The sequence below is a fragment of the Cucurbita pepo genome, chromosome 4 (assembly GCF_057944985.1).
Source record: "Cucurbita pepo subsp. pepo isolate OVF chromosome 4, ASM5794498v1, whole genome shotgun sequence".
Classification (NCBI taxonomy): Eukaryota; Viridiplantae; Streptophyta; class Magnoliopsida; order Cucurbitales; family Cucurbitaceae; genus Cucurbita; species Cucurbita pepo.
In genome coordinates, this window is record NC_141801.1 from 9,013,721 (window position 1) to 9,028,939 (window position 15,219).

At 35.4% G+C, this 15,219-nt stretch overlaps 2 protein-coding genes across 2 annotated transcripts; both read right to left on the minus strand.

Annotated features, from left to right (window-relative positions):
- Positions 1 to 117: 117 nt before the first annotated feature.
- LOC111784077 (serine carboxypeptidase-like 20) lies at positions 118 to 5,512 on the minus strand. Its single transcript, XM_023664905.2, has 14 exons — positions 5,338 to 5,512; positions 5,085 to 5,233; positions 4,417 to 4,493; positions 3,223 to 3,345; positions 3,016 to 3,118; positions 2,906 to 2,943; positions 2,692 to 2,793; positions 2,259 to 2,339; positions 1,941 to 2,174; positions 1,737 to 1,802; positions 1,507 to 1,628; positions 934 to 1,047; positions 470 to 515; positions 118 to 383 (listed from the first exon to the last, which is right to left on the minus strand). Exons 1-14 carry the CDS (start codon positions 5,490 to 5,492, stop codon positions 300 to 302), a joined length of 1,494 nt encoding a protein of 497 aa, XP_023520673.2. The 5' UTR covers positions 5,493 to 5,512; the 3' UTR covers positions 118 to 299.
- A 3,100-nt stretch (positions 5,513 to 8,612) lies between these two features.
- LOC111784076 (phosphoglycolate phosphatase 1A, chloroplastic) lies at positions 8,613 to 14,393 on the minus strand. The gene is made up of 11 exons (XM_023664904.2): positions 14,009 to 14,393; positions 13,554 to 13,621; positions 12,804 to 12,896; positions 12,664 to 12,735; positions 12,377 to 12,448; positions 12,177 to 12,236; positions 11,024 to 11,076; positions 10,658 to 10,755; positions 10,248 to 10,347; positions 9,644 to 9,747; positions 8,613 to 8,857 (listed from the first exon to the last, which is right to left on the minus strand). Exons 1-11 carry the CDS (start codon positions 14,301 to 14,303, stop codon positions 8,751 to 8,753), a joined length of 1,122 nt encoding a protein of 373 aa, XP_023520672.2. The 5' UTR covers positions 14,304 to 14,393; the 3' UTR covers positions 8,613 to 8,750.
- Positions 14,394 to 15,219: the final 826 nt, after the last annotated feature.

A 15,219-nucleotide genomic window follows, 5' to 3' on the forward strand; every position in this document is an offset into this window, starting at 1 on the left:
ATCCAACAAATATCATCAACAATGATAAGCATGAATGAAATATTATATGCATAATCTGACTAAACCATGATTTTTATTGCAGGATCTTATGCAAGTTATACGTCACACGACCATAAATTACATTTTCAATAAGTCACGTACGGACACGTACATCATGATATTATACGTATTCTTTTATGGCTCATAATTAGGCCTAAAAGGTACATTGACGAGTAAATTTGTTTATTGATCGAGGTCGTTAAAATTAATTAAGTATTTTATTGGTACATTTTTGTATAAGTCTATCATTTAAATTTGGTTTATATTGAATTTCCTTCTAACCATCGAGTGTAGAAATCTAATGCCTCTCTAGGTTTGTATTCTGGTACAGTATGTCCAGCTCCCTACACGTGTAATTATTTAATATTATAAATAAATAAATAAATAAATATAAATAATTGATAATATTAAAATTTAAAAGTATGCATACCTTTATGGTAAGGAAAGTGAGATTGTGTTCATATTCTTGTAAATACCTTTGAAAGGAAACATAAAATTTGTTAGATTTGTCAATGAAGAATAACATTTTTATATATTTTTTTATTATTTTATTTTAATTTTTAAATATTCTTTTTCAATTTAAAAAATATTAAAATCGAGAGACTAAAATTATAGGAGAAATATAAAATTTTAACCCGTGAAATAAAATAACTTATAAATTTTTGTTTATTAACCAAAAAATAATTATAATTATAATTATGCATTAAAAAAAATAGGCTAAATTAATAAAATTATATTCAAATTTTTTTATTATTTTTTAAATATGATAAAACTTCTATAAAAAAAAAAATGTAAAAGTGTGTTTGAAGTATTTTTAAAACATTAAAAGTATTTTTATTTATTTATTTTGACTTTTTATTAATTTAACAAATAAATAAATAAATAAATAAATACCCTGCAACTTGGGCATTGGAGAACCATGGCCTCCATTCATCAATAATTTTGTAGCCAAGTGAAGAAGTCCATGCTTGGCTTCCAGTGTATGGCACACACATATCATGGTCTCCACTGTTCATTCATAATCAACAAAGACAACAATTTTTTAATATTAAAAGTTAAATCTTTCCCCCGAGTAATTATTACCGATAATAAAAACACTTCTCGAGGTATTTATCTATTCTGCGGGTCCCACAAAAAAGGACCCGAAAGAGTTTCCTCTTTGTTGACTAAATAGGGATGAAGATCAAGATTATACTCTCTGTCCCACTTGATTATTTATTTATTTCTTTATTTATTTATTTATTTTATTATTATTATTATTATTATTATTATTATTATTATTATTATTATTATTATTATTATTATTATTATTATTACTATTAGTAGATAAGTTACCGACCTAATTTAAAATTTTAAAATTATGTTAATTGAGTTGAAAAAATATTAAAATTTAAATTTTTGGAAATTATATTGCGACCTAAAATTGATTAAAAAGAATAATAAATAAATAAATAAATAAAAACTGACCTGAAAATAAGAGCTCTAAAACCTTGAGAAGTAAGGTTCCTATGATAAGGAATCATACTTCCAGCATTGTGACGGTACCTTATTCTATGAGTACATAGCTCCCATGGACCTGCCACACTTTCCTGTTTTTTTTTTTTTTTTTTTTTTTTTTTTTTTTTTTTTTTTTATAATTATAAATATAAAAAATAGAAACAAATAAATAATTAATTATAGGGTTCGAAAAGAAGTACCGGCTCGGCGTGAATGGCTGCTCTCACCGACTCGTCGTTCAACCAAATCGTTGCTACTTCATCGTTCTACTTTCATAACAGTCAAACACAAATAGTTGACTTTCAAAATCTTTACTATAAATTTATACCTGAACAATATTTTGGTATAATTGAATTAAATTGATAATTTTAGTTTACGAGAGTGATTATGAAATGTAAGCTAACCAGACAAGGTACGTGAGATTTGATGTCAGTCTCAGCTAGTTCAGACCAAAGAGGGACGATCCCATCGCGCACCGGTGCCCTAAAAGGCCAAGCCCGACCAAACATCCGCTTCCTTACGGCTAAAGGCTTCTTTGTCTGCCCAAGCTGTTGAAAACTTGTAGGCAAGCTTTCGCTCGTGTTTCCTAAGTGAAAACATGGCTCCAAGATGTCGTATACGTTTAACCTCTCCAAGTCCTAATTTCATTCATTTTTTTTCAAAATTTTTAAATTTTATAAACCAAATACAAAACTATGAAAAGAGGTTTCAGAAGTAAAAACCTGATCAACCCGTTCAAGCTTGTCAAAACAAGCCTCCGTTTGAGGGTCGTAGTAATTTCCACCACAAGAAGCTTCGGCTTCCTACAATATTATACAAATTACATTAAGTTTATCCTATTTTCATCACTACAATTTTAATATTATAATATAGTTTTCCAAAAAAAAAACTAATTTATTATACTTAGACGAGGACGAGAAATTCAATCACCGTCTCCGATTCTATTTACCTAACGTATACAAATCTCTCCCTACTCCCTCTTTCATTCTCTGTTCAAACAGAGATTTACGACTTTATTTGGGACAGGTCCCTACGAGGCTTCAACCCCACAAGATAATAATAAAAACAAAGATTTATTCTTCATATCTTCGTCGAACATGTTTCCTTAAACGATGCTAAAATGGAGATGGAAATATATAATTTAGTAATGATTACCTGAAACATAGCGTCAGAGATTAGGGCCATTCCATGTGCAAAAGGGACGAGAGCATTGCCATCAAACTTTTCATCCGTCACACCATTCCCCACCATGTAACCCTATTAATTTCCATCAAATACCCAAAATTTCTCATATTTATATTTAGTTCCCACCACAATTTTATAATTTTCTTTTTGATCCTTCAATTTTTTAGTTTTTACTTATACGTACCTTGAAATTTATAATTGGCACAGCCCCATTTTTAAGCCCTACATCCATATATTAAATAATTATAAAATATTATATAAAATAAATAAATAAATAAATAAATACAGTACTACCTTGGACTACTTGAGAAGCAAGGGTGGGGACGTAGATGCCTGCGAAGGACTCTCCTGCTATGTAAAATGGATTTTGAAGAAATTCTGGAAATTCCTCAAACCACTGCCAACATTTCAATTTTTGATATTTGAAGGGTGAGAAATTGAAGATTTGAAAAGTTCAGGGACTTGATTGCAAAATGAAAATAATAAGAAAAGATGAATTACTCTGAGAAGGAAAATGTGTGTATCAGAAGCCGTTTGAAGATCTCCTGTAATGTAATTGGCCTCGTTTGGGGAATAGGATAAGCCAACACCAGCTGGGGAATCCAAATATATAATATTTGAAACCTGCAAATAATATTTATTTCAAATTACAATATCAAAATTTAAATCGGGATTTCAAATTCGATATCCAACGTTCTATGTGATATGACTTGTGTTGAACGAGAGTCTCACGTCGTCGGCTAATTTAGGGAATGATCATGAGTTTATAATAAAGAAATACTCTCTACCTTGATAGGAGACATTTCGAATTATTTGGGCTTTGGGCTTCAGAAGTGAAAGAAATGATTTTAGTTATGAATAGTGGACAAATTGGTGTGTTACCAAATCTCGCACCTTACGGCTAATGACGGATGGTTAACGATGGCTTTGATGAGTGGTTACGACTAATGACGGATGGTTAACGATGGCTTTGATGGGTGGTTAACGGATGGTTAACGATGGCTCTGATGGGTGGTTACGGCTAATGACGGATGGTTAACGATGGCTCTGATGGGTGGTTACAGCTAATGACGGATGGTTAACGATGGCTCTGATGGGTGGTTTTGCTAGAATAGGCAATAATGAGTGGCTCTGATGGGTGGTTACGGCTAATGACCGATGGTTAACGATGGCTCTGATGGGTGGTTTTGCTAGGCTCTGATAGGTGGTTTTTCTAGAATAGGCAATACTGAGGTCACTATTTTAGTAAATGATGCCGAGAAGGCTAGTGACATTGATCCACAAGAAGCTAGTAAACTCTTGAAATAGCGGAAGCTAACTTGAGGAAAGCTCAAGACAAGAGACAAACAATCGAGACAAATTTAGCTCTCAGACAAGCTAGGACACGAGTAGAGGCTATCAATGACGTACCTAGTTGATCGTCTAAAATGAAATTTGCCTGAGCCTCTCGGGGAAGCCCAAAACAAAGGCACGAGAATTTTCAAAGTGGACAATATCATACCATTGTGAAGAGTCGCTTTCATCTAACAACTTGAACTTCTTATATATCAACACGAGTCCTTTTAGTATAATAAACTTTTAATTGTATTTTAGCTCAAATATGATATCCCGACTTAATTTCTTTAACTATATATTACGTCATATGTGTATATATATATATATATATATATATAAAGGAAAGAATTATGATGTCACCTTGGACCAGCTGTAAGGATTAAGATGTAAGGTAGGGAGTGTCCCCTTGGGATTTCCTTCTCCAAAATTGAAAGGTCCTGCAAATAAATAATGAACATTAAAATATTAATTTTAATTAAATTTATTAGACGTCTCCATCACTAATAAATAAAATAAAATATTTAATTTCAGTAAATTTCTAATTAAATAATATATGAAAATACACATTTTATTAATGCAATCGATATTTCCCATCCCGACCCACAATTTATTTTTTATTTTTTATTTTTTATTTTTTATTTTTTAAATTCCTACCCATCTCCCAACCTATAATTTTTGGTCCTATTCAAAGCAAGTGGGACCAACCCATAAAAATCACACCTAATTATAGAAAATAAATTCAAATTAAAAAATAAAATTTAATAATATCTCTAAACTTTTTTAAATTTTCAAGATCTTAAAAAATACGTATTCGAAAATAAAATTGTATTAATAAAGTTATATTATTCTCGAAATAAAATTGTAAATTTAAATTTTCATTTTTAATAATATTTTTAAAATTTTAAAATTTTATAAAAATAGTCTGAATTTCAAGAAAATAAATTATTTATAGAAAAGAAATTGTAATTTAAGTTTTAAAAAAGAAAAGGAAAAAGAAAAAGGAAAGAGGGAGGGAAGTAGAGTACTACCGTGTTCATAAACAAAGCCGTCGAAGCTAGAGCAGCCAGGGCCGCCGTTGAGCCAGAGAACCACCGGATCGGCGGCGGGGCTCCGTTGCGACGTCACGAAGTAATAAAACAGCCTCTTCCCACTCGAACCTCCGTCGATATTTATATACCTAAAAAAACCCCTAAATTTCAATCCTATCGCACAGAGACCGAAATTCGGAACCCTAAACCCTAGAAATCAAAATCAAAATCACGAAATTGAGAAGGCACTGACCCGGAGTGGTGTTTGGACGGGAAATCGCCGGCCGTGAAGCCTGGCAAGTGAGTCACCGCCGAATTCGCCGGAGCTGCTTCTGTAAGCCAGCGATTATGGTTCGGAAGAAGTATCGATGCACTCCAAAACAACACCAGTACTCCTAATTTCCTCATTTCTTCTTCCTTCTTCTTCTTCTTCTTCTACCTTTCGCCGTTTATATATATATAATGAGACCCTCCTTTTTTCCATTTCAAATTTTGGGTTTATTTCCTTTTTAGTCCCTTCACTTTCGGCTTCTTTCCTTTTCGCCCCTCTTAACTTTTAAATTTTATATCTCGGGTTTAATTAGATTATATGTCCTAACCTTTTGAAATCTCGACTAGAGTGATCTTTGTTGTTTGATTGAAAGTTTAGCTACATTGGTCCTCTCGGGTTTGGTATTTGGAATACTTTCCATATATTACTTCAAAGATAACGTGCACCTGCACTTCACACTCATTGTGAGACCCTACATTGATTTGAGAGAGGAATGAGTGCGAGGACGCTGGCCTTGAAGGAGGTGGATTATGAGATAGGAATGAAACATTTTTTTAGAAGGGTGTGAAACCCTCTGGCGAACGGACGCGTTTTAAAAACCTTGAGGAGAAGCCCAAGAGGAAAAGCCCAAAGAGGATAAATATCTACTAGTGGTGTGGTGGGCTTGGGCCGTTACCGTGATGTCCCACATTGGTTGGGGAAGGGAACAAACCACCATTTATAAGGGTGTGGAAACCTTCCCCCTAGCAAACGCGTTTTAAAGCCTTGTGGGGAAGCCCGAAAAGGAAAGCCCGAAGAGGACAATATTTGCTAGCGGTGGATCTGGGCCGTTACAAGGCGGTGTGCCAATAAGGCCGCTGGGCCCCAAAGGGGGGTGGATTTGGGGAGCGGTCTCACATCGATTGGAGGAAGGAAAGAGTGCCAGCAGGAATGCTGGGACCCGAAGGAGGGTGGATTGTGATGTCCCATAACATATTGCCCGAGTTGAAATTTTATTGAAATAGGTTAATAATAATTTAATAATAGTAAGTTTTATTGAAAATATATAAACTAAAATCGAATAAAACTTAAACTACCTAGATTAAAATTAGAGATGTTTGTGAGTTGAGTCCCGTCTGATCCGATTGGATTGAGACATTTCTTAGACTCAACTCAATTGTTCGGATTGTAAATTTTTTCAACTCAAATAACTCTTACTAAATAATGAACTCGATCTAAAAAGTTTATAATCCAGCTCAAACCGTGCGAGTTGGATTGGCTTGATCGGGTTGTTTAAACCATTAATTTTTTTTAAATGTAACTAATTAAAATAATATTTTAGCGTTATATTATATATATATATATATAATTGGAATAATTTTTAATTTATTTAGGGCTTGACGTGGGAGCTTTGTGACAAAAATTCAAAACAATGACAACAACGTTTGTGAACCAAAAAAAAAAAAAAAAAAAAAAAAAAAAAAGACATAAAATAAATAAAAAGGTAATAAAAAAATAAACATTAATGACTCTTCATTGAAAAGTAGCTCTCAAACCCTCAATTTGAATGTCTCTTCCTCTATTAATTAGGTTACTTTATGGACCCAACTTAATCAAATCGAGTTTTACCGATCAACGGCACGCGCTAAGAGGCGAACTAGACCGTAGACTCAGCCTTGACCTCTTGTCGAGGCTGAGGAGGAGGTATGAGCATCGACCAAATTCCTGTTTTCTATTTTACAGATCAGGGGCATGGGCCAGGAGGCGGACCAAACAATAGACTCAGCCTTGACCTCTGAGGCTGAGGAGGAGGTAAAGGCATCAACCAAATTTCTGTTTTCTATTTTATAGATCAGGGGCATATACCAGGAGGCGGACTAGACTGTAGACTCAGCCTAGACCTCTTGTCGAGGCTGAGAAGGACGTACGAGCTTCGACCCAATTCTTTTTAGGTATGGGTGTTTCATGTTTTTCTACTTTATTCTATGTTCGATCTCTTTCTACTAATAGCTTATTGATTTTCCCACTTTTTTTTTAGGTTTCTCTTTTTGACTAATGTTACAGCTGACGTTTTGTAAACAATATTTTGGTTAAATGGGAAAAGAATCGATGATCCACAACAAAAAAGACAAAAGAAAAAGCATATATTTGACAAAAACAATGAATGGTGACAATGTTGGTGGTGTCTTAGTGTACATTTTAGAGTCTTCCAAGGTTTCTTTTTGGAAGTAAACCCTAAAAGTATATAACAATTGAGAAAAACAATACAAAGGATTGCTAAATGATTGGGGGAAGAGGAACCAAATTGGGTCCATTCCCATTTTGTGTCTTCATAAAGTTTATGTCTTTTGTTTGTTGGATTTTGATACCCTAGACTTTTCCGTCTTCACGAGTGATTTCTTTCTCATCAGTGTTTGTATTATTTGACTCAATAATTGCATCAATCATAAGCAAAAGACGCGTTTGATAGATAAAAGTTAGTGACATGCTTAGTAAGATTTGAAATTCAGCACATCAGGGTCCCGAGGTTCTAGAAATTTTGCTGCAATCATAAGCAAAAGACGCGTTTGATAGATAGAAGTTAGTGACATGCTTAGTAAGATTTGAAATTCAGCACATCAGGGTCCCGAGGTTCTAGAAATTTTGCTGAGACTGAAAAACTATCCTGACAAATCAAAACAAACCCTTTATGCACATTTTGTTCTCACTCACGTGTGTCCTAGAAAAAGCTTCAGAAAGGTAACCAAGAAGGTTAAATATACTTTGCTTGAAGTAATTCTGAGCTACTGAATTTGTTTTTCAGTGGCAATAATCTATGAAGTGTCGATAGATGATTTTTATCCATATGTTAATGGTAAAAAAAAAAAAATTAATTAGTTTTTTTTTATAAAAATTGTTAATACTATTTTTACAATTTATAGTATTTTTTTACTTTAAAAAATAAATAAATGGTATTAACAAAACTTTTCAAAATTAATCTTAAAGAGTATTTTTTAGATTTTTTTTTTCCTAAAAAAAATTAAGAGTATTATTGGAAATAAAAAATAAAAAAATTAGCTAACAACGTAAAAATAAATATTAATAATAATGTATAACATAATTAGAAAATAAAATTTAATTATTACTAGAAATAACTTCTATAATTTTTTTTTTTTTTTTGAAAAATTAAATTAATAAACATTTTGCTTTATCACCGAATTTTTAAAAATGTTTTAAAATAAACTTGAGCCAAATTTAGAAAACATTAATGCGAATATGAAAGCAGCTGCCTGCCCAGATGAAGAACAGTTTACATAACATTGATGAACACTAAACTATTGTTCATATATAATTTTGGATTCAACATGTAGTTTTGATAATAAAGCATTGATTTTCAAGAACAGAGGAGAGAAAAAATAGAGAGACATGCTGAGTGATCATACAGTCGCAGCTTTGAGCGACAAGAAATCTGAAATCTTGTTGGTGTAGAAATCTGGTTGTATAGTGTTCTTGGGACTTTCAAGGGTTGATAAGCTTGTAACACCTATCAAAACGAACACGAGATCGATCAACGTTTTTCCATCAACACGTTACAAACTCACTACAACAAAATTTTATATCCTTGATGTTTACTTTTTATTAATCATCTAAGAAGAGCCTAGATTTATTCGAAAAATCGAGCACCGAATCTTCCTGCTAGCAGATATTGTCTTCTTTGGGTTTTCCCTTTCGGGCTTCCCCTCAAGGATTTTATATCGCGCCTGTTGGGAGGAGGTTTCCGAACCTTTATAAAGAATGCTTCGTTCTCCTTCCCAACCGATGTGGGATCTCACAACCCACCCCACCCCTCCTGGGGGTCCAGCGTACTCGTTTCTCTCTCCAATCGATGAGAAATCTCACAATCCACCCTCATTCGGGACCCAACGTCCTCGCTAGCACACCGCCCTGTGTCCACCCCCCTTCAGAGCCTAGTGTCCTTGCAGCACACCGCCCGGTGTCCAGCTCTAATACCAACTGTAACACCTCAAGCCCACCACTAACAAATATTGTCCTCTTTGGACTTTCCCTTTCGAGCTTTCCCTCAAGGTTTTTAAAATGCTTCTGCTATGGGAGGTTTCCACACCCTTATAAAGAATGTTTCGTTCTCCTCCCCAATCAACGTAGGATCTAATATACTTATGTTATATTGAGTAGCTTTCGGTACAACTAAAAGAGTTTTGGTATGCAACATTCAACGACTAAGATATAATATTTGAAAGATCAGGTCTCGAAATAGACTAAACGCCAAAGTTCAGAGACGAAAATAAGATTTCAGCCGAAAAGTTATTACCTGACAAAACAAGAAGAGTCTTGCAGCCACCATTCTGCCCAAACAGAATATCAGTATCTAATCTATCTCCAACCATACATATTTGTGACTTCTGAATCCCAAACCTGTCATTTGGAATGGCATGAGTATCATTTGTTAAGAAGGATACAAGAAAACAGAGGAACCAAGCTTCACTTCAGTCAATTTTTGATATCTAATAGCACAAAGAATGACCAACAATGGATTATAGAACTGGAAGTGATATCAATATTCCAATAGACTTTCTATAAATCTTCCTATGTAAGATGCGTTATTTAACTCGAAACGTTCTTGCAAAGTACTTCCCTGCCTAGACTAGCCCGAACCCTTCTGTTCTTCCTTCCTGTGACCTTTTCTTTTTGTAATATCTGCAAGTGTCGAGATTACTTGTACACACTTCTACTATTCCCACAAGACAACGGTTTAATCCTACTACATATGGTTGTCAAAAAAACTCGTAAGATATAAGATCTTAAGTAGACGCCATGACTTGAAACCATCACTCTAGCTCCTTACTATTATCATTAGCCTTTATTAGATATCAATCATAACAGCAAATTTTGAACAGATCAACAACAAATATTACTTGTTTGCTAAGTAGTCCATCATGAAAGTTGAGGGCTTCCCCACGACCAATGGCTCACGTTGAGTCGATCCACAAAGAGCACCAACCATTGAACCACCACCTGAGTTATGCACACGAAAGAAAGCTAAAGAGCATTCCCGTTTACATGAATTCTTAAAATCTAAACAAACGTGAAAAACAAGAAAAAAGAACTTCAATTATTCTTTAAAGAGCTTTCGATTTTTAGCTTCGAAAATAGTTATCTACTTCAACAAAGTAAAACTCGTAATCTTTATCCTGACAAGGCGTTACAGACTGGGTTCTTGACAATCCATACAAGGAAACAAATTGAAACTTAACCTTGTAAAAGTAATGATCAAATACTCCCTAAAATAAGTGCTAAAAGCCAAAGAGAGTGTAGAGAACCGAACCTGCCCACTCTTGCGCATCGGTCAGGTGAGTGACAGCATCACGATTAGTTGCAATGAAGAGGCAACCGGGGTTCTCCCGTATGCAGAGTGTTCCATACCTTCATTGCCCAAGAAAAATATTAACAAAAAACTTCTTCGTATAGACCAAAATGAACATAGCTCAGCAGTGAAGATGTCTACCGATACTCACACATTAGTTGTACTAAAAAAATTTCTTAGGAGAGATCAAATATATTATGAAACATTCCATCGCATCTCTATTGAGAAAAGAATGAAATAAACAAAATAATGATTCTGAGAATTAAGTTGTAATCATACCACCTGCAGAACCAAGTTAATGAATAAATAATGAAGGCTAGGACTTACTGAACTTTGTAGTAGTTAAAGTATCGATCAAATCCAACGACAACAGCTCCCACCTTCATGGTAAACAAGGACTGATTTAGATAAAATTCATGGACTATGGGGCGAAAATGAGGAAGAAGAGGTGATTCTTGATTGAATATAGTAAGCCCGAGTTAGATTAGTGTATGAAAGTGATAGGAATGGCATTTGGGTAGTTACTAGTTAGGAATATCATTAGGGTGATAAGGTATATTAGTAATTACCTAAGGAATTTGTTAGTAGGGATTTGTTATGAATAGAATGAATGAAGGTGAGGAAGCCAGGTTTAGGCTTGAGTGATCTCAAGAGGGAGGGTCCAAGATACTCTAATTACTTGGGAAAGAAATGTCACAAAGAAGGATATTCCAAAGGATATCAATGTGTAATTGGCAAGATGAGGGAGTTCAGAGAGTCTCCGAAAGACATCCTCCATAGCTTGTAATTCTTTTTTAGTTTAGTAAAGTTTTACTCATAGGCTAGTGCTCTTCATCTCTGTCGGAATAGATGTGAGATCCCATATTGGTTGGAGAGGAGAACAAAACATTCTTTATAAGGGTGTAGAAACCTCTCCATAGCAGACACGTTTTAAAAACCTTGAGAGGAAGCTCGAAAGGGAAGGCTCAAAAAGGACAATATCTGCTAGCAGTGGGTTTGGGTTGTTACAAATGGTATCAAAGTCAATCACCAGGTGATGTGCCCGAGGCGGAGCCCCAAAGGGGGGTGGACACGAGGCGGTGTGTCAGCAAGGACATTGGGCTCCAAATAGGGTGGATTAGGGGTACCACATCGATTGGAGAAGGGAACGAGTGCCAACGAGGACGCTGGGCCCCAAAGGGGGTCAATTGTGAGATCCCCACATTGATTGGAGAGAAGAACGAAGCATTCTTTATAAGGGTGTGGAAACATCTCCCTGGCAGACGCCTTTTAAAAACTTTGAGGGGAACCCCAAAAAGGAAAGCCCAAAGAGGACAATATCTGCTAGCGGTGGACTTGGGCTGTTACAATAGAACTTTGAAACATTCCTGATAAGTGGTAGTAGTTAAGAGAAGTTACATCTTCATTCCTATTTGAGAACATATATACGAAACTAAAAACGATAAATTTGTACGCAAATCAAGAAAGATCAGAAATATACATCCTCATCATGCTCCATCAGAAAGCCTGGCTTCAGTTCTATCTTCTTCCCACCATCATCCTGTAAGAAAATGAAAGATATAACATTACTCTGTAAATTAAGTTTATGGGATACAAGAAACATAATTTACTAAAAGATTACAAATATATGAGGAAGATATTTCATAGCTCATGAACATTGAGAAACTTTAGCATTAATACCGGTCCGCCAAGGTACTGATATCCAGCGAGTTCAAGTTCTTTCAAGATGCCCTCCTCACCAATCACATAAATCTGAAATCACAAAGCCACAAAGTCCCAAGTCGAGGCCAAAATTTATGATTCACTATTGAAAACTTTAAGAAATAAGAAGATAGTGCAAAAAATGCAGTTCATAAGACAATGTCAAGTTTTTAGTTCGTTATTTGATCTAATTCCAATAACCTTCAGCTAAAATGAGAAAGAAAAGATCATGAACAATATAAAAGATAGCTAAATCAAGCAATTACCTTCTTTTCCTTTGGGAAATCAATGGATTTCAAATACGCAGCAGCAGCAAAAGATGATGCGAAAATTTCTTCCTGAAATACTCGAATTTAGTTAGCGTGACGAATTTAGACCGAACTTAGTAACTTTAAGTAACACTTACCTCAGTAACATTGAGACCAAGTGTCTCAAACTTTTTGCCATACTGCTTCCTTGACTTTGTTGAATTGTTGGTAACAAAAACTAATCGCTTTCCCTGAAATTAAAAAAATAATAATAATAAGAGAGGGAGGAGAGGAAAAAATAAATGTGCAGGCCCAAGCCCATCGTTAGTAGATAAGAGAAGCCCGAAAGAGAAAGCTCAAAGAGAACAATATCTACTAGCGGTGGGCATGGGCCATTACAAATAGTATCAAAGCCAGACACCGGGTGATGTGCCAGCCAGCGAGGAGGCTGAGGGCCGAAGGGGGCTGGACATGAGGCGATGTGCCAGTAAGGACGTTGGGCCCTGAAGAGGGGTGGATTGTGAGATCTCACATCGGTTGGGGAGGAAAACAAAACACCCTTTACAAGGGTGTGGAAACCTCTCCCTAGCATACGCTTTTAAAAACCTTGAGGCGTTGGGCCCTGAAGAGGGGTGGATTGTGAGATCTCACATCGGTTGGGGAGGAAAACAAAACACCCTTTACAAGGGTGTGGAAACCTCTCCCTAGCATACGCTTTTAAAAACCTTGAGGCGAAACCCGAAATGGAAAGCCCGAAAGAGAGGACAATATATGCTAGCGGTGGGCCTCGGACGTTACAAAATGTAAGAAAAAAGGAAAGACTATCCAACAACCGAAGGAAACTACAGATTTTTGTATCATTTTCGCTCGTGTATACAACTTTCTGTTAGTTTTCTCTAGTTTTATACCTTTGATCGAAGCATATCAAGGGTTTCTGGAACTCCATCTATAAGTTTGTCTCCTTTCCATATAACCCCTGCAGGTAAATCATTGGACACCTTAAAAATATTGACCACAAAAAGAAGGGAAAAGAAAAGAGGAAGAAACTATCAGTACTCAGTTTCCCCCTTCCAACTACAGGCTTGACAGGAAGTCAAAGAGTCTCAACTAATACATTATCTTCTATATTTCCCCCTTTTGCAATTTCATATCATCTCTGCAACGTTTAATCTTTTTATGAACAAAATAAACATAATAAACTGTTTATGAAGTTTGCAATCTGTTCTTCAAAAACATCAACTACAGCCAATGAACTCAACAAACTCCATTGAAGCAATAGAAAAGCAGAGACCCAATGACAACAATCAAACGAGTTGGATATTTTGCATGCAAGAAGTCGAGGGGAAATGGGAGAAGAACTGACCATCGCAATCGAAAATGAAGGTCTCAACAGAATCAATGAGATCATCGGCGTTCTTGAGTGGCTGAGCCGAAGCACGAACAGCAAAACCCTCCATTCTAGACCTGTTGAACTTCCTCTTGCTGCCACTATTCCATCCAAAACTCACAGACCCAGAACAGGAACAATCTGGGGAAAACTGCCTGAAACCCAAGAATCGGGGTATGTTGTGGTTCAAATTGGCAAAGGGTTTGGATGCGTTTGTGGAAGAAGCAACAATGAGTGAATGAGAAGCCGCTGGGCCTGCTGTGCTCAGCATCTCTCTTACTGCTTTTTGGCTCTTTTTCTGCAGCCTTGGTATCTGTGTTGGCAGTTTGAGGACGTTAGGGAGGGGTCTTGGGAAATGGTGTGGGGGAGTGACGTGGTGGGATGAGTGGCACTCCTTCGTTTGCTTGGGATTATGTGGAATTCATCAATCGCTAAGGGCTATTCTGTGGACGATACCATTCCCCCAGTGTTTTCTTCTCTAGGATTTTCATTTTTTCTGACTATTTATATATATTAAAAAATTTATACTTCAAATAATATGGTATAACTATTTTTAAAAGAAAAATTCGATAATATTATTTAATTTACTTTTCTTTTTGTCTCCACCAAATTGGATTGGCGAGTCAGAGTACTCCGTATGATCATTGAACGCGAACAAGGGTTTCAATTATTGAACGCGAACAAGGGTTTCAATTATAGACCAAAATAGAATGGATTGGGAAAGAAAAGTTTCCTCTTTTGCAAGAGCAATGTTCCTCGATCTTAAGCTTCTAACTTATAAAAGAATTTTCGTATCTCTAAAAAGAAGATTTCTTTGAATGGCGGTAACTCTGCTAAGCTAGTCTACTAGTGGTTATCCCTACCTTGGCATTTCACTCGAGATTGGGATTTCATGTAAATGTGACAAAAATGATGAAGTATCACGTGTAAAAGACAAAAACGCTAATTCAATTCTTGTTTTCATTTTTTAAAGCATTACCTCGATAAAAATGCAAATATTTCCTTACAAATCCTTATGAATTTTATTACATTCTCAACACAATTGCAATTTATATTGATTCATTAATCAAAACTAATTTATCATCATCAATGTCTCAACAATTTGTGTAGCAATACAATTTACACCACCTTTGTTGGATATAACGGCCCAAGTTGTACTTTTTGGATTTTCCCTTCCGAACTTCCCT